The 20,143-nt window shown below is 37.7% G+C and overlaps 1 protein-coding gene across 1 annotated transcript; it reads right to left on the bottom strand.

Annotated features, from left to right (window-relative positions):
* Window positions 1-3,078: 3,078 nt before the first annotated feature.
* LOC146140457 (cell division control protein 42 homolog) lies at window positions 3,079-11,333 on the bottom strand. Its single transcript, XM_083391389.1, has 4 exons — window positions 10,465-11,333; window positions 9,295-9,353; window positions 5,359-5,573; window positions 3,079-4,901 (listed from the first exon to the last, which is right to left on the bottom strand). The coding sequence occupies exons 1-4, from the start codon at window positions 10,829-10,831 to the stop codon at window positions 4,604-4,606; spliced, it is 939 nt and encodes a 312-aa protein (XP_083247515.1). The 5' UTR covers window positions 10,832-11,333; the 3' UTR covers window positions 3,079-4,603.
* Window positions 11,334-20,143: the final 8,810 nt, after the last annotated feature.

Genomic DNA, 20,143 nt, shown 5'->3' with positions numbered 1-20,143 from the left:
TCCTATTGTATCCTCGAAAATGAATAACATATTTGCAATGTAGCTTTTCTATTGAACATTACATCTCCAACCTAAAACAACGATATGGTCAAACTGAGTGGTGTTCGTTAGGTTACTTTTTATGACGTCACGTATATAACTTACTTTTTGACGTCATGTTTTGATGTATTTTTGTGACGTCACGTCATAACAACTTTGTGACGTCATATCTAAAAAATGTATTTCTCCAGCAATCAAAAAGTCTAGATCCGCGTCTGTTCACGCCTGGGTTTCACATTTCTTTCGACTTAAGCATGAGAAAATCTTTAAAAAATCTAGTTTAGACCAGGGATGCAGCGTCGCCCTACACAATACCAATACACTTGCAAATTACATATTAATAGCAATCCCTGTGAAGAAACGCTAGAATGAAACAATGGCTTTAATCAATATACCGTTAATTGCAAGGACTTCAGTCAAGGCGATCATTGACGAAAGTCAATTCGAAGGTACATAGCGACAGCTTGTCAAGCACCTTGCCTATATCCGTCGAAGAAGAAATCGATAAGTAGGGCAAGGCACCGAGATTTGCCTGGGCTTGTCTTCCTATGTTTGGTGAGTTGTATCGCCTGCCTTAGGCAGGTTTTTTGCTTTCTTGTCAAAGATGACAAACACCTCACTTTAATCGTACGCAATCAGTAAGAAGTACTTGCTCACAGAGACTCACATTACACGTAGGAATCGTAAAAATAATTTTCTTGGAAAAGCGCTTGATGTGCAAAACTACTTTCTTTCGCCTTTATTGCTGAGTTGCTTTCATTGAACCATTGAGTTGCTTTCGTTGAACCTTTCATTGCGCAATAGGGCATTATTTTTACGAAAAACAGTGTAATTCTTGTAGACCCGCCGGTCAAGTTTTGTTTAAAAAATTCAAATATATTTCTATTTGCTAAAAAGTTGTACATATATACGGTTGGCCATAACAATAGGTAATTGCGACGAAAACAAAAACATTTAATTGTGTTCAGTTTTCAAATCAAAAATGTTAGGTGCGAAGTAACCCTTTCCCAATTTATTTTTCTTCGTCCTGTTTAACTTCGAAGTTGCTTATAAAACAATATAGTGTTTTACCAGTAGTCCTGAAAAAGCACAGTCGTTGGAGATAATAGTTATTTTGCTTGGCTAAATAAAATAACCAAATCATTTTTTTCCTTTAAAGTCATCACGCTTCGCAACCAAACCGAACCCCATAATTCGGGAAAGGCCTCTTCCAAACCCTTTGTTTGACTGCTAAGAAACGGAAACCCAAGAACTGTTTCAACCTTAGCACGTCTAACCACCCGTACGTGAGGTCTTTTATCCTTGACAACCGAAATAGCGCTTAATCTCCGAATCGGACGCGCCGCTACATAAAATCATTGTTCACCAGTGTACGGTAATGACTTATTTGAGGTGTGTCAGTCGCGTTATACATTACTAAGGTCGCCCAACGAGTTTAACCATCCTTTGAAAATCGCTGAGGTGTATGAAACCACTCCCGTTCTAGCTAACAGCGGCGGAAGTGTTCGATTTGTGATCTGTCCACCATGACACTGTGAAGTACCACTTTTCAGTTATTGTATTGTCATGCAGTTTACCCGTGTTGGAAAGCGAATATTCCGATTTAATTTATAATATGATCGTGATTTTAAAGTTCATGGATTTACACAGAAAAATCTTTCTCGGGAAGCATTTTGTCACTATTTTTTTCTTTTTAAGTGTAATAGATATTCCTTATTTTTATCTTGTTTTACCTGATCGCAACCTTGTTGTAAACTATTCTTTCAAAAAGTAAGCGGTTAATCAAGCGCCAGGACAACAAAAAACAGCGATAACCAACGCCGCGTTTTGTGGCCTTATAGATAGTGCATGACGCCAAAAAGTAAAAAATATATATCAACGTTTAATTACCAACAGAACTGCGTCCGTATATCACCAGTAAAATACGTCACTAGTCAAGTGTTTGGTGAAAGTGAATAGGGAGAAATAGAATCTGCTAAAACATATTATAGTTTGGGACAAAACGCGAGAGTGTGAATGGTTTGGCCTGGCCGTAAAACTTAATCGGTGTTGTTGTACACAATAAGTGTGACGCCTCGAACAACCTCGAACATGAACGCCGTGTCGCTTGAGTTTATTTTCACTTTATCTGTTGATGCACGCGATTAACAACTCTGTTTACCATGCAACTAAAAGGTCACACCAATAAGGCTAACGATTTTACGATTAAAATGACGACCCTTGTCAGTAGGGTTTAATGTTTCATAAAAGCGTTGCCTTGCAACTTAGCCTAAACAAGCATTGCAAGGTAATAATTAGCTAATTATTTTATGAAACTTTCGTAATGATCCGAAATAAGCTTTTGTGTTATTATAGGTCGAAAGTGTGTTTTTAATCATATAAACATTTTAGTTTTGACACTTAAATGACCAACTTGGTATCTTGCTGAACAAAAAAGAGTTCTCTTGAGAACTTTTAGGAATGCCATATTGATTGACAAACAAAATTTATTGGTTGATTGTACTTAAACACGAATTATGACAATTGCAAAAGTGCTCCTGGAAAACAGTAGAATGAACAATGGAAACATAATTATTATTAATAGCAGTCGGTGTGCTTATTGCTATATTGCTGCCCAAAGACTACTCAAGTTGCTATTCATATTCCAGTGACAAATTGACTTTATTGTTCTGGTAAAATAGGGATTTCATACTGAAGGTTACATTTTGTCCAAGCTTCGGTTAAATTAACAAAAGATGGTCATAGGCTAGCAATAAATAGTTTAGACATGGCTAAATTCAAATGACCAGGGCTTCCAATTTTACTAAGCTAGTTCAACCGAAGTAGAAATTCGTATTCGTTTCATACACGTCCTACGCCTTTCGCCTAGTCTAGCACTTGACAGGAGAGCCAAAAACCACAACCTTTAAACCGCTTAACTCTGCTAAGTCTACTGAACTGTGTCAAATTCGTGGTCCAATATGCCCCTCTATAAGTTTGATAACTGCAAAAATCACTATCCCACCGTGCCAATATAGTAATAAGATAATAAATTACAATTATAAGTTTAATGCAATTTTAATGAACAAAAGACAAGCGCAAATTTGCACCAGTCCATGCATAACAATTTATGTCATATATGGCTTAAAGCAAACAAAAGTAAAATGCTTAAGGACGAGTGAAAGTATTTGCTACGATTCACACGAAAGGGCGATAGTACGGCGAGCGTATAGCGATATAGGTGCGGCATAATTGGGTTAAAAACACAGTCAATACATCGAAAGGTTGGCTATCGACAATCACGCCATGAAATAAATTCAATGTCATACAGCATTTTGAGTAACCAACGGTACCTTTCAAACACAAGAAAGATAAAATTCCGATTTGATCATTCTGTTGATTTAACTTAGTGATGCAATGTTTGGGATTGTATGTCAGCCTGTTTTATAGTTTGCACAACGGTTTATACACGCGAAGTCAAAACAACAAAGATTTATGAGAAAATGACGACATTTTAGGTTTAAAAGCCATGTTTATACGCAAGCAAATGACAAAACGGAAATAATTGCTAGTCGCTTGCTAAGTACATATAATGCCAATACACACACATAAGGGCACGCGCAATTAGAAAATATACACAGAGAAAAGTGCACAGTGTTATTGTTACGTCATAGCAACAGGGCGCAATCAAGGACCCTTGATTATTTGATAGCGACCCGTGATTGAGAAGAATTTCAGTTGCTCGGTGTATCGGTTTTCTGGTTATTTGGTGTGACAGGCTTTAACCAGCATGTATAATTATCATATACTATCGAAAAAGTGCTGGACTGTGAAACAAACTCGCTCAAATAGTCATATGAATATCTTTAACGAGACTAAATTGTCCTTAGATATAGACATGACGTAACAAATGCGACTATAACCATAAACATCAAGCTATTATATCTAAAAGGAGCCAAATTAAATTTTCGAGCGTGAAAGAAAATTGCACTAAAAAGCAGTCAATAAAAATCACAAAGATAGCAAACTTGCTTAATTTTTGAAAATAGAAATATTGAAATTAAAATTAAGTTATAAAACAAAAGATTAATCCAAAATGCCTTTACAAAAACATATATAACAGACAAATCTTCCAACGGCAACCAGCACTAAAAAAGAAGTACATCAAAAATGTTGTTTAACGACCAACCAACTGCTCATGCGCAAACTAGGCAATGCATTTTACCAAACAAGTTGTGATAGGTTTTACCCAATGGAAACATCATGGAACAATAGTTGAACAGTATTCGAACGTCAATGAGTCTAACTTCCGTTTTAGAGTCGATCGATCTCCATAGTTAAGGTTGGCATGTGGATGCCAACAGTCATATAGTTACGGCCACCGAAATGACAAAAATGGATTTAATTTTTTATGTCAAAAAGAAAGGGCCAATTAAAAGCAAGCGAGAAGTCAACGTACGAAACACGGCGTATTTGAAACAATGGTCTGTTTTTTCTTTCTGTTACTTTCCCTCCTCTGGAAGCCCGCTTGGTCACAAGGTCTTCTTGTCAATCACCAGCATCCTACAATGGCTAAAAGAGGAAGTTACGAAAAACAGAAGAACTTTCTCCACCAGACGACTGACTTCCTCCGGACACTCTTTGCCCTCCTCTGGGCAGCCTCACGTTTCTCGCTCTTGGTGGACTCGTTCCTGCGCATGCTCCAGCTCCTGCCCTTCTTCTCTTTCTTCTCTTTCTTCTCGCTGTATCGGATCCCCTCAAGGATTGCGGTGTCGAAGACCTCCTTGAGGTTTTTCTGCGTGAGCGCGGAACACTCGACGTAGCCAACCGCGCCGCAGCGCTTAGCAAAGAGCTGAGCCTCTTCTTCTTCCACAGGACGCTCACTATAGGATAAATGTTCAATTTAACCACTGAATTGTTTGTAAATTACGGTACCTAAAACCCTAATAGCTTCCTTGTCTCACCTATATGAATCTTTTAAATGTTTAGTATTTTTCTGAAAACCGAACTAAGTACACTGGATGGGATTGGCTGAAATGAAGGCCTATAGAACTGGGATAAACAGTGCCACTTAGAGGAAGGTTCCAGATTGCACAAATCCAATTATGGTAAATCAATTTCCTATATAACCGGGACCATTTTTAAGGAACACAGTCATCCATAAATTAACGCCAGGCCCCCTCAAATTTCTGTACGCGACTGTGGAAGGTAAATATAACTGGGGCACGTAAGTATAATTTTACATCTACGGCTACAATAAATTATACGTCGTCTTAACAAATTAGCAAAGCGACTATACAAGAATTGTACGAAAAGAGGCATTAGATCAAAAGTACTTACTTTAAGCGCGCGAGATCGACCAACACATTAAGATTGTTCCTGAGATCGATCTGGGTGCCCACGATGAGAAAAGGAACCTTGGGCTGAAACTTTTTGATCTCTGGCAGCCATTTGTCCCTTATGTTGCACAAGGAAACCGGACGCACCACGCTAAAGCACACCAGGAATATCTCGGTGTCCGGGTAACAGAGGGGACGCATGCCGTCGAACTCGTCCTGTAAAAGATGAGGAGGGCTTGTGAAAAATGGAACAACGCAATTTATTTACGCTTTGGCAACAATTAACGCTAAGCACTTCAATAAAGTATAATTACAATCCGAGAACATTAGGTGCAGCAAGTATTCCTATTGCATTTTACTTTATATTAAAAATACCAAAAACAACATATACAATATTTATTACGACATGACGATTTCCATCTAGGCATACTACTTTTTTCGCCTTCAGAAACAAGCAGTAGCCTACAGATTAACGATTTCGAAATTATGTAAACCCGACTCTAATCGGACGGTTGGAAGCCTCCCGATAAGCTTGGTAGGCACTTGAACTGTTTAACAATTACACATAAAGCTAGCAGGCAAGACAACCAACTAGGGGTAGTTCTCCGCGCCTGTAGCCTTAGTACTGTGGGCTGTGTGCCAAGAGAAAACTAACACCCGACTGTGTATTCGAACCGCTAGGCAGGGTTACCACTACAGCAGTGTGTCGAGATGAGCGTTACTCTGCAACGCAATGCTTTCAACTGAAGTACTGTTAATTTTTGGTACATGGCGACTTATCCATGTAGTGCCATAGCAATGTTAAAATTGCGTTTTATTTTTTCTTACACGACCATTGTAAAATTAAAGCAGGCGTGTCGAACGCCAACAGAGCATGTGATTGCGATAAACATCTGATTCAATATTAAAACGTGAAATTGATGGGCGGCCATTTTAGACGCGCCGTCTGAGCTCGTAAATTGCTGGTACCACGAAATCGTTTGACGCTGCTGTCGACCGCCCACCAACCGCCTTACTCAAAACAGAGGAGATATAAAACCGTTACAAGTGGAAATATATTTCGCGCTTCAATGGTATACCAAATGAATCAACATTTCTATATAAATAAACAATTTAAATAAAAGGCTGTTCAAATTAAGACTTAAACCTTAACATAATACAGTTCATCTGCTGTCTATGGCTACATGCCACAACAGACTATGAAATTTACAGGGTAATGTGTCCTATCTTTGTCGGAGGTATACCATTGGAGTTGGAGTGAAATGAAAAATTCCAGTGTGAAGACGTAACCCTCAACTAAAAAACAGAAAAAGAAACACCAACTATGTGTTCGCCAAGCGTAGACCAGATTAGAGCCAATCTGGCTGATGAACCAATTCGTTTAGGCCACGCTTGATTTACCTTTCTTTTCAATTTGTTGGTAAATTCAAAACAAGTATAGAGTCAGAGTGGTGGCAATGATGCTTTAAACGCTATTCAACCGACGCTTGAGTGCTGTCTTATGCCAGAGTTGCATCGACGCCAACTGTGCGCATTCGGGCGTGGCCGTAAACGACAATAAACGAGCCTAGCCTAAAGGCTAAAGCGCTTTGAAGACAGGCGCGTGGCATTTTAGAGCAAGATGGAGAAATAAGGCGAACATCGGAGTATTCGGGTGGCTACGTAAACTACTTGGTGACGAGTAACGCCGAGCGAATAGCGGATACGGTGAACAATGGTTGCGAGCAATGCCCGTGACTATACTAACAAATTTCGATCCTATGATATTTAAACTTCCATGGATTTGTGAGTCCGTGTGTGTGCTCAGCTAGGGAGAAACGCAGAACATGGGCAAAGGAAAATCCAACAAAAATCGAATATTGTTATCCTCTGCCAACCAACGGGCTTTTTATTATTGAAGGTTTTTGTGTTGAATAATATTTTGCACAGCCTCGTTGATATTAAACAGACAAACGTAAAACCCATATAATTAAAACACAGATGTTACAGCATATTTTTTAAATCATAACAACTTCTACACCGTATGTCTATAAACTTGAGTGGTATGAAATTCATGCTAAAAATTTTTATAAGTTATCTGACTATCTGCTGATTGGCTTCGTGCAACAACAAAATTATTGTGTTCATCTTGTGCCTTTCCCAAAAGTTTCCAATCCGCTATATAGTGTTCTTAAACATTAACCGCTTAAAACAGGGACTTTCATTTGGCTGTGTAATGATAGCGCGCGCTCAACGTGGCAAGTGAATAAACACGCCAACTTCGCCAAGGTCGTCCAAATGACCCCGTGACAATGACATCATTAACGCGCGAGGCAAGTGGAAGGCGCCTTTGACCATATATGTAAGCGACTTAGCGAAGGCAATTAGGCACTTGTATCGGTGAAGCAGCTGATCAAGAACGCCCACGGTATAACATTTAAGGCAATGTCAGACAATGCCAAGGTAAATATAATATATCGATATTTTCAAATGAGTTATGGCACGAGACTGTGACAAGGCTTTTTTCGTTATTTAAAAATAGACTCTACATATCTCAATCTGCCATCGCAAAATACATTTTTACTTGCGTTACTTCAGTCCACTTACTTCAAAACCTTGGCGTTATCTTCTTCCACTGTGCTCTCCATTAATTTTTTAATATAAACCACGAAAATCCCTCGAGGCAATTTGGAATAGCGTATGAAGTTTAGAAGAATGTGCTTAAATAGGTGCAACTTTTAGTACGATTCCATCTCCATAATTTAGGCTTTAGGGCCATTTTGTGAAACTAAGTTCAATGTTTGTGTAATGGAAATAAACAGGTGTTGCACTGTAGACAATATGTGATTTATTTTTGTATCGATCGAGCAGATTTGTTAAAAGATAGCAGAAAACTACCACACGCAGCGGCCAACCCGCGAAAATAAGTTTTTTTTTATTATTATGGAACGCTTTACGATTTTGCGTGTCATCCTTGTGCAAACCTTGCCACGGCAAACACATAGTTGTTGGACCGAAACAACAGGCAAGTGAGATGACTAGAGGTGCACGAAAGTGTTATTCACACAGCAGCAAAAAAGACTTTGATCGCGGGTTTTCCTAACGAAGGCACCAAGTCCATAAACGGTGCTCGGCAAGGGAGCCTGGGTCAAAGTTCCAGTCGTTATTCAGCCTACTGGGAACGAAAGAGGGCTAAACTTGCTGCAAAGAGGCCTTAGGCTTCTCGCAGCGCAGCGCATTAACGACTTTGAACTGTCGTCCCGGGAGAGTTTTCGCGAGCGGCTATAGACATGTCGGCCAGATCGCGCCCTGTAACCTAGACTCACTTTCTTCTTCGTTTTTCCTTTCATGGAAAAAGCACAAAACGCTTGTGGTGCCAAAGGAAGTGTTGCGACAGGCATTTGTTTCCCTGTTCAACAAAGTACTCGCGCAAGTTAATTTTACGAATGATTTGAAGACTTTCTGTTGCGCCAGCAGATGTGTCCACTTGTTGGCTCTAAGCTAAAATTACAGTTAAACGAACCTAAAGCATTTTACAAGTATTGGTAATTTTAACAGAAACCTAAGATCTGCGCAGTGCATAATATTTACAAATCCTCTTTACTTCATGCCCCTGGAAACCACAGCACGCTTCAGAACTTGGGTTCCCAAACTTTTACTTGGCGGAATATTTTGCTGATTGGAAGCTATGGCGAACGCAATCAATTTTTACAATTAGACAACTTCACGGTACAATAATAACTCTCGGATTTAAATCAGTAGTCATGAAAACTTCTTATTATATTAAAGCTTTTTTATGGTACAATGCAAATCCCAGCACCAATAAAAACCTTTAAAACTATCAAAGGCACTACGCTCTAACTTTTAAAGGTGGTTTTAAATTGGTGGCGGACTAAAATCAGATCATATATCAATGTTTTAATGTCTTTAGTAGAACGATCAAAATCGATTAATTTACCTGGCCAGCAGTGTCGCATATCTGTAATCTGATTGGCCTGTCGTTGATTTTCACGCTGACTGAAAAAATAAAAAAGTTTTGTTACAAAGCGGAACAACAGTAACAAACCACTTTAACAGTGGAAATAGCCAAATAACGGTTTCCACTTAATTAGTTAAATGCGCAACAAAAATAATTATTTCTATGTTTTAAATTACAATTAATCTCATTAAAACTTTCTGCTCGAAATTACTTAAATTTCCGTTGTTCCTTTTCTGAAAAAGCGTATTAATACTTTCCCCTAACAAGCATGTTGTGTTTTTGTATTATTTCTCGCTGGTGTATAGTGCGTCAATTATCTAGTCATGTAATGAGCTACAGTTGACACACGCACCATAGATTTGCCACCCCTGATTTGGGGTGCCAAAAATACATGTAAATGAGGCACACAGGGAGGTTTGTGTTTGTGGAAGATATTCAACTGGTTATAACAAGGCCATTTTCGGTGGATTTGTAAAATGTTAATCGCTCCCAAAATGAAACGTCGTACACTATAACGATTGAGTAGATATTGTAAGCCCATTAGTCTTCCCTTACAAAATTTAATTTTAGACAAATAAGTGCTAATCCCGAAGGCTGTAGTATATTTGTTCACTCTGGTAACAGGCAAAGGAACGTCTAATTGAGATGCTTTGTCTCGCTGACAGGTACAAAGACTGACCACACAGTGGCCAGCGCAGATAGTTGATGGGGTGCGACCTTATCGCCGCGGCTAATCGTCCGAAAGACAAACGTTCTAACTTAATTGTTTTGTCAGAGTACGTAAACATTGATATTTTTAAACCACCTAACCTCAATCTTTTTTGTTTTGCGCACGATTAATTAGAAAACTACATACCTAGACATTATGGTCACCAGCTCAGGCACTACATTTATAAAATATTTGTTTTAAAGAGTCAATTTCATAATTTGGCTAAATTTAATGGCATTACCAAAAGGATAAATAAAAGGTATAACCCAGACAACTGATAGCGACTTAACGCGTGGTTCGTTAAATTAATTTGGTCATGTGTGGAAGATGCAGAATATAATTCACCAATAAATTATTGATCGTCATACAATCGGACGAAAGTCTATGTTGAAATCTAGAATAAATCCCACCATAATTAATACACAGCACCCAGTATTCACCTGAGTAATTATCGTAGGCAGTGGGCACGTATTCCGTTGGGTATCCATTGGTCGAGTAACTCACAACCAGACTCGTCTTGCCCACTGCACCGTCCCCCAGAAGTACGCACTTAAGCCGGTTTTCGCACTCGCTCGAAGCGCGCGAGGTTTTGGCGACGTCATTGCTGCTGACGTCATCTTCGCAACACTCTGAGCTGAAGCGGGCGGAGACGTCGGGTGGCATGTCGTCACTGCTGGACTGGTTGTTGTTCACCGAGTTGCTGTTTGTACTTGACTCGAGAAGACTGCTCTGGCTGGTCGCCGATGGCGCTTTATTACAGCCACTTTCCGCAGGTGGAAGCCGCTCAAAGGCCAAAGTGGCGTTCATCAAACCAGCTCAACGACTATTGGACTTTGGGTATTTAACTGGATTCGCTCACTCTCTATTCGTATAATACCTGTCGACGTAAAAGTTTAGTCACCTTTAATCTAATTCAATTTTACAAAAATCTTTAGGCAAATACAGCAAACTACTGTATTAGAGGGGAGAACTGACAAATCAAAATCGTATAAGAGTTACGTCACAACCTATTAATCGCATGCTTTGACGTTGCATTTTGTAAGGAAAAAACAACACGGTGTGGAAGCGTCTTTCTCGTTGACAAAAATATCGACTGTCGCACAGATAACTCGTAGGTAAGTTTGAACTTCTGTTATGTTCTTTCAGCAGTAATCTACAAACTAATGCAAAATGTAACATGACATATAACATAGAAAATCTTAGTATGTATTCTCAAGTCACTCGTATTGCTGTACAACATAATAATAAACCGATCGTTGCTTTTACGAGTCAACTGTACAGCGCCTTGTACGGTACCAGCCGGCACACTTTCTAACAAACCCGGTATGAAACGTGTTCTGGACAGGGTGCTTACATGAGTGCTGAACCTTTTTCCCTTTCTCTCCCTGACGAGTTTCTCTCTCTTATCTTTTAGCTTCGGGAGTTTATCTTCGCAATGAAAGCCGTACGTCAGCACGAGCAATCGTGGATCGTTCTGCCTTTAATCTCCTATTTGTTGTGGAACTTTTGCGACCGAGTTGCGTTAATCGGCTTAACGACCGATCACACTGAATTTCCAGTCCACACCATTATGAGGTTATTACTAATTAGTTGACAAACTTGTGTTGGTCGACTTGGCAATTTTAGAACTAGTTTACCCTTTTTTTAACCTTTACGCAAAAGGACGTAATACGCAAAGAACTCTTTGGACATATATGGGTTCAGGGCCAACGCAGAATGAGTTGAAAAATATTTAAACCAATTTATGAGTGCATGAAAAAGGAAATTATATAGATGTTTATTGATTTAAATAAATTCCTAGTCTCCTATTGAACTTTTATTAGACTTTAAACACGCAATTTTGAAAATTTCTTATTTTTAAGAATTATAACGTACCCAGTTGACTGTAATTTGGCATGACCTAAAGTTAAATAGAGAAGCGATATGAAGTTAGCAAGCCAATTATATAACCAACGATAAACCATCGAACAGTAAATATCGAATGAAACATTCAAGTCAATCACGATGAAGTGCAAAGCTTATAGAGATCGATTGGGTCGCATTTCATAGCACAACAAAAATCAAGCTTTGCGTTTCACAGTTTCGAGTTTACGCGTGACAGTTTTATTGAGATTAGACAGTTTATGCAGCTAAACTGAAGAAGGTTGGACAGTAAAATTAGCAAAGTTGACAAATTAGATATATAATTTTGGAACAAGTACCAGGGAACAGATTAATTACGAGTTGGAATTATCCAAAAAGCGCACCTGCTGTTAATTCAGGCCAGGATCCACTGTTGACGTCAATGCTCCGTGATAGTTTCCATTGCGCACGAAAATAAGAGCCAGACCATATTATTAATTTTATTCTGGTATTAGTTAGAAGTTTTGAAAACTACTACTGGATTTTTTTACATCTCGTATAGTGCATTGACAGTCATGGTCTGTCGGTGATTGCTGATCGGTTATTTATAATAGGCCACTTTAATTTAACACGATTTGATATATGATCTCACAGATTCACTATTATACTAATTGGCATACATCCTATACACTTTTGCACAAGGTTAAGTTGCCCTAAGTTTATTTTAAAACAATCTTAAAAGAGAGATATAATTTGGATTAAATGTACTACTAAGATATTCTTTTTTTAGAGAACTGCCTCTCCCTAATTAGCTTTAAAATCAAACCATATATCGATAATCGGTAATAATTGTAAGGTAGAATTTCGATGTTCTAAGACTTATTTAAAATAAAACCATTTTCCGTGAAACTGTAAAAAAGTTAGACAATAAATCGAAAACTTAACTGCATACCTGCCAACATAATATGCGTGACCATTCGCCAGCCGCGCACACACAACCTACACCTAATTATTGACATGTGATTATCGTCATTGCCTTTGATGGAGGCGTTACCTGCAAACCAGGGCTCAACACGGTTTGTGATTGGAAAGCTGTGTTGACCGGTTTCGGGCTGAAAGTCGTCCAGTATGCCTGTTCTTGGTATAGTTAATTATTGATGTAGCATGCCGCTATATGTCGCCGGTGTCGTTTGGCTCAATTGATGCATCCCGTTTAACAGGCAATGACCATTCAGCAGATGTATTGGTGGACCCTTTTAAGACCGCGTATAAACCTGGGCTGTCCAAACATTTGCTGTCGCCGCCAGGGCCGTGTGGAATTTGCTTTGCGTTTTCGTGTTGGGCGGATAAATATGTTGGCTTCGTTGAAACGCACGACAATAAAGATGACCTTTTAATAAATCTTCTATTGGCTAGCAATCTATATTTAGATACAAAGAAAAAATAAGTCATATTTTGTTGGTACGTCGGCTAAGGGCAGTTTCATTATATTGTTCGACCGACATGTTAAGCAAAAATCGTTTTAAGGTGGTTCAAAGGCGATGCGCTTTTGAAAATACTTTAAACGCATCGTTACTTCTTGAACTATTCTATATAACCAAAAAACAACACATTTTTTGGCTCAAGGTGTCATGAGTCGTTTGAGATATTTCAGGGATCTTGCGCTCGAAAAAGCCTTCAGCAGTTTGTCCCATTTGGCTCTAGTTTTCATCCGACGATGCAATTCTTAACACCCCGAAGTGCAGCACCAAGAAAATGGAAAGGAATATGCAGCTTTGAGTTGAAAATGTGAAATTGTTTTATTCTTAGTTTGGTGATACCAGCGCACTAATGAGCGTGATTTCGACAAATGGGCCTACTAAGTTTTATTTGGCACGAAGCTTGGAGATAAAAAGGAGTTGTGGTCTCCTCATATTGTGTGTAAGTGTTTCACTAAAACCGTTGGTTTTAAGACGAAAAGTAGATCGAAAGGAATGAAGGTTGAAGCACTTATGGTGTCATAGGTGATATTATACAAAATAGGCGGTATTTTACGGAAATAAAGTCTGCCAGGGCACCAGCATTATACCTTTGAGCAGACGTTTTCTACTTTTACTTTTTTGCAAAATATGTTTTGAAATGACGATTAGGGGATATGATATGTCACATACCGCACTTTAGAAAAATACAGCCTAAGACACACTGACATACACTGACGAGTGCTGTTGCGCACTACAAGCCAACCCAACAAAGCGTTAATGTGATTAGGAACGGATCCAGGGGAACCTGAGACCATCCCCACGCACTATATTTTTGCCTATTTTAACTACATAGAAACAAACAAATTATACCGCGCGAGTCAAATTTGCTTTCATAATATGATTTATCTTGTTTTAAGAGAATATGTTTAGTACAAGTGGATATTTCGAGAGCTTCGTGCGAATCTGCAACGCTATACATGTTCATTCGTTCAACGCAAGTAGCGCCTCTCCACCTCTCCAACATAAGTTTGCCAGAATAAACAAACTGCATATCTTGCGGTAAACTTTTTGATCTTACCTATACTTCGTGACTTAATATTCGGACGTGAATTTGTGACGTCATGTCTTAATCTCTAACTTTCCCTGCCCACCCTAAACAAAACTTATAGACCCGTCCCTGAATGCGATCATATGGCGAAATAAATGCCTATTATTATTGTAAGCTCCGCATTCTTAACTTGTGCGTTCAAAGCATCAACAATAACGCTTTAAAATAGCTCCCTAATTAAGACGGGTCAAGCGCTGTGAGAAAGGCGAGCCTTTTCGTAAGCAACGAACCTTGCAAGGGGATTCACCAGCTTAGGTATCGTGTTTCAGCTATATCGCAATCCAATTTACGGAAGCAATTCTCTTAAATCTGTTCTTTTTTTGCTAGTCATTAGGAATATATTTGTGTTTTAAGTGGACCTTAAAACTATTTTGTGATGGTTAATAGGCCTTTCGTTTCGTTGTAAAAAGCCCTCCAGCTATAGGTTAAATTTTATGTAAAACATTAAACATGGTTCGATTGTTTCTTATGTTTTCAATAAATTATATGCAATTCACTTGTTTTTGCAAGATGTATGAAGTATCACTAGTGAATGCAATGTTCTGAGTTATAGGGTCTGCCAGGTTTGGGTTTTTAGAGACATTCATTGGTCCATAGCAATGGATAACATTTCAAAAAAGCGCCGTTGGAAATAGTGCTTTTCCGCAATAATTAATTGCACAATTTATTTCCAAGTAAGACACTTTTATAAACGTTTACTAGCATTGTTCCTAATAATATATAGCCTATATTATAAAGATCAGTACAGGTAGCTATAGACGATTTTAGTGGGGAAGGAGTTCAAACAGTGATTTACATAAGTCATTTTAAAATGACTGAAGTGCAATAGTCAAGTCATTTGTAAAATTGAAGTATTTTTAAGTAAGGTATTTTTAATTAAATATCAAACCAAGTCCTGTAAAAAAAATTAAACGTTAACCTATTGCAAATTTTAAACTTAACTCAACTAAAGAATAACCAGGTAGTCGAACCGTTTGACTTTTCCGGTTCAGGTTCGGTTCGGGTTCAAGAATTTTTTCGGAATACGGTTTAGTTCCAGGTTTGGTTCGGAGCAATTTAAAAGTTTTGGTTCAGCTCCGGTTCGACCATCGTTATTTCAAAACCGGTTCATAAAGTTCCGGTTCGGATATAATATAAGTTGCGTTAAATCTAAAAATGTGGGTCACAAAATGTAGAGAATAATCTTTGAATAGTAAGACATTCAATCAAAGTTACGTGACGTATTTAAAAAACACCCACTCAGTTTTGAAAACTCTAAAAAATTAAAAAAATTAGCGTTTTTTAATCAATATTTAAATCTGTTCATAAAATTTTAAACATGGCATAACTTGAGTCTTTAAAATACAAGTTGTGACGTCATGCTGAAGTGAACCGCTATTGTTAACAAGTTCGGGTTCGGTTAAGGTTAATGTTCTTTTAAATTATTCGGTTCAGTTCCGGTTTGACTCCTTAAAATCGTTTAAAAACGGTTCAGATTCGGTTACGGTTCGGAAAAATTGACCCAAAACCGGTTTATAAAGTTCCGCTTTGGTTCCGGTTCGACTCCCTGAAAATAACATAAACGCGAAATATAGTAAGCTAATATTTTCACGTGCACAAATTGAGATAAATAATCCAATTTATAAAAACCTACCTAAAATAGAAATTAGTAAAGTTTTAGGTTGGAGCGAGGGGTTATATACTCGATTTGCGCAAAGCATAATAAAACTTTTGTTAGTTTAGGTTATAGGGTTGCCATACTTTGAAACGCGAAATTCTTGACAAATTTACCGCGGTTGCATTGGCCAACTACAGATCAGGGACCATAAAAAACTCAGAAATAACGTCAAAAAGATTTATCAAAACGTAACGTATTGTTTATACTAAAGATGGAAAACAATTGCGTTCTGCGTGAAAAATCCATCTGTATATAGTTTAAGTTGCCCAAATTTTTATTTTCGATGTTGTTATAAGACCCACGGCGCATTCAGGTTGATCCATTTCAAAAACGGGCTAGAGCTAAACATAAATTTCGCGCTTTTTTATTTACATATTTTTACCAAGTTTATGAGCTGATGTTCGATTTTAAATCCGTGCTACCTTTGTATGAACTATGAAACTGAGATATATGTGCCTCGTCTGCAAACTAAAAGTTCTGCTTCCCATTCGAATTCTATCATTTCTAAAGCACGGTTATTTTACTTGCTTTTCACTCGTGAATTATTTTCTCTTAGAAGTAAATTTAGGATTTTGCTAAACCCAGCTCGAATCTTTAAAAGAGATAATGTTTATTATTTAAATTCGGCTAATAAACAGCAGCATGGCCAGATAAAAAAAATTGTGTGTAGCCAAATAACTCAAAACAAGTGTGTTTTTACAGTAGGTTTAGTGGATAAATAATAAATTTGACAAAAATATCTTAGGATTAAATTAAGTGTTTTTCATTAAAACGCATCTCAAGTTTTGCACATTAAACAATTTATTACTGTATATTGCGTTTGTGTTTAATGGCTTAACCAATTTTAATGGCTTAACAGTTTACTTTTATGTCAGTGAAACGACTTGAAATTGACTTGATCTCATAATGACTTGACTGGCACTTGATTTTTGCGTCAGGCTTGACTTGGACTTAAGTTATTTTTCAAATGACTTGACTGGGACTGAAGTCATTTCAAAATGTCTGGTTTCTAACACTGGAGCTTACTAAAATAGAACGCATTTAATGCGCAAAACTCTTTTCAAAAGCAAAAACAAGATGATTAAAAAGCCCCAAACTTGGTAGTGTGTGACGTAACAATCAACAGTGCTTGCAAACAATGAACACCATTTTTCTCGCGAATTACTCTCTGTGAATATTTGAGCTATTTATTAAACCAGTGTTTCGCAACCTTTTTTTGGCTTGCGGCATCCTACAAAAATTATAATAGTTCGCCGCATTCTTGATCGTATTTTTTTGAGTGGTTAACTGTAACCAACGCCTATCTATAACATAGATAGGCGTTGCCGTAACGTTACAATAAGCGGGATTGAAACACCAACACATTAACTGTGCAACAAGGTTGAAAAAAACTTTAATTTTTGGGATTTATATCGCACAGTACACAAAAACGAAGCTTACTAATAGAAAGAAAAAAAACCTTACCAAATTTTGGTATTAACAAATATCGTTTTCGATATTGTGAATGTAATGGCGATATATTTTATACATTACGGTTAAATCCCGGACAAATAAGCAGATTTTGTCATTCTCCCTGACGCAGATTTTAACAAATCCTGACGTATTGCAAGCTGCAACCCTAGTTTAGGATGCCCAAACTTCAATTTTTCAAGAGTTTCAATGAAACGCAAAGAGCCTTTGGGATAAAACAAGATGCCTAACTTGCGGCCGTGTATATGTTTGAGAATATAGCCTACAAGTGTTGGCTACCTAACGTTGCTACAAACGGTTTGTTTACTTTATTCGGAAATTTCACGTTTAAAACTGGTCGAAAAGTACGCTGGGTTTCGATGTTACACGCCAGGCAGGCAGCCTTTAGTTGCTGGTCTAGATTGGCTAACATCAGTGTGGGGAAGCAAGACGAAAATATTTCAGCCAAAGAAAAAGCTTTATGGCACTATTCATCCTAAAGTTGTAGTCACTTTTCTATGTATCCACAATTTGGTGTTTTCGTTGGTATAGATTTAGACTCCCTACAAATGCTACTTTTGCAAATTATCTAATTAACGCATTTTTGGCTGTCTTGCAAAATACAATTTATTCGTGAACTTAACTAACCCCTATCCGAATTTAAACAATATAAACATACAGTATGATTCTTAATCATGACTAAAATTACTTTATCAATGGGTATCAGATCGACGCCACTACTGTACTAGTATTGTACGAATACCGAGGTATCGCCTTCAATCTGAAAATATGGAGCAGGTAATTTTATCGAGCGTTACTGCCGTGAGAAAAAAAGACTTTTATACGGCCGTCAATAGCTAGCTAGGTAACATAATAGTGGGGGAGCTATGTGTCAAAAAAAAACTTCTGGCATGCAAACGATAGGTAGACGTGAGATTTTTGGGCGCTCTTTCACTTATGTACGTGCAAATTAATAAAAAAAAACTTTCTTCAAATGCCGCATACCACAACGCATATTGTTTTGGTTAGCAAGTAAAACTCATAGTTAAAAACATGAGTAAAAACAGGATCAGACGTTTTGTTTAAAGGAAAATATATTTCGCCAAAGTGGCATCATCAGTTCCTGTAAGAGTACAAATAAATAAAATCAGAGCGCAGCCATCAACAAACCAATAAAAGTAAACAATAAAATATTAAAACATTATAATAGACTAAAAACGCAATGAAAAGCACTACAGCCTCGCAGGCAACACGACTGGGATAAATGAGTAGGCGACGCAAATAAGTGGAGGAAGGGGAAAAAAATATATCATCTCGCACTGCTCATATGTATTTTTTTCCCCTTCCTCCACTTATTTGCGTCGCCTACTCATTTATCCCAGTCGTGTTGCCTGCGAGGCTGTAGTTTGGCGAAATATATTTTCCTTTAAACAAATCTGATCCTGTTTTTACTCATGTTTTTAACTATGAGTTTTACTTGTTAATATACGCGTCAGCGGAGCAGTGATCGACTGGCTAAAACCTGCCGCCGATGGTTTTCGATTCTATAAAGATACACTCTATTGTTGTTTTGGTTAGGGTGCGGGTTAGCGTTTGGTTGAGGGTGGGTCAAGTTATTATTAATAATAAACATAATATTGCTTGACCCACCCTCACCCAAACGCTAACCCGCACCCTAACCCAAACAATATGTGTCGTGGTATGCGGTATTATTTTGTTTTGTTTTTTGCATAACAGTTGTCGAAATTGCACATATTTTCAAAATTACTTCACAGCAGACGTTAATATTTTCGCCTTACGGTTTAAACATAGACGAAAACATATGTTCATTAAATGCAGACTATAATATTTAAAAAACGCTCAAGTTAGTCGCATGTAGGCTGTAACTAAAGCAACAATAAATGATACATCAAGGTCTCTCAATTTCGTATAATTTAATAATCAAAAGATGAAAAAAAATGGGAAAATAAGATATCAATTAATGTTAAATCAACAGCATGCCGGGCAAAATACAATTGCAACGATATATATATATCAATCACACTAAAATAAATTAAACATTTGTATGTAATAATCATTCTTTCATCAATACTGTGTACTACATCTGGCTGTTTATGTCCTTTTCTGTTTCATGCATATCAGAAAAAGTACATTTTTTGGTGTTTGAGGCTTGGGTCGTGAGATGTTCATAAAACGCGCTGAAAAAAGTTTAAGAACCACTGTTCTAAAACAATGACAGGTTTTTGACAATATCCATGCAGTGTTTGATGGTCGACTTTTGTTTGACTTATCAGGCAAAAGGGGTAATAATCCGGTAAGACATGGTTTAGGATTTGTAGATCGCCTTTGTTTCGCATAAAAGCTCGGCCATGATATATCAGAATGGGAATTTTCCGCTGGGAAATCTTTAAACTTTTTTACATGTTTTAACCAATCCAATTCGTGTGCAATTTCGTATAGCCTGGGGGGAGGGGGCTGAGGGGCCATGGCCCCCCCCCAAACATTTATAAAAAATATTCTTAATAATTTGTTTTTTCAGCATTTATGAGCAGTACCACAACATTCGATCACAAATATACAACACCTTTAATTGTCATGCATTG

This window comes from Ascidiella aspersa, chromosome 6 (genome assembly GCF_963924565.1).
Source record: "Ascidiella aspersa chromosome 6, kaAscAspe10.2, whole genome shotgun sequence".
Lineage (NCBI taxonomy): Eukaryota > Metazoa > Chordata > Ascidiacea > Phlebobranchia > Ascidiidae > Ascidiella > Ascidiella aspersa.
This window is presented reverse-complemented; position numbering and strand designations above follow the sequence as displayed.

Bases quoted from the DNA above. Each gene is read 5' to 3' on its own strand.
- LOC146140457 (XM_083391389.1), bottom strand. From the start codon at position 10,831: ATGAACGCCACTTTGGCCTTTGAGCGGCTTCCACCTGCGGAAAGTGGC. The intron at 9,354-10,464 runs GTGAATACTGGG...TTATTTTTTCAG, and splicing joins TGCCTACGATAATTACTCAG to TCAGCGTGAAAATCAACGAC. The intron at 4,902-5,358 runs GTAAGTACTTTT...TTTATCCTATAG, and splicing joins GTCGATCTCGCGCGCTTAAA to TGAGCGTCCTGTGGAAGAAG.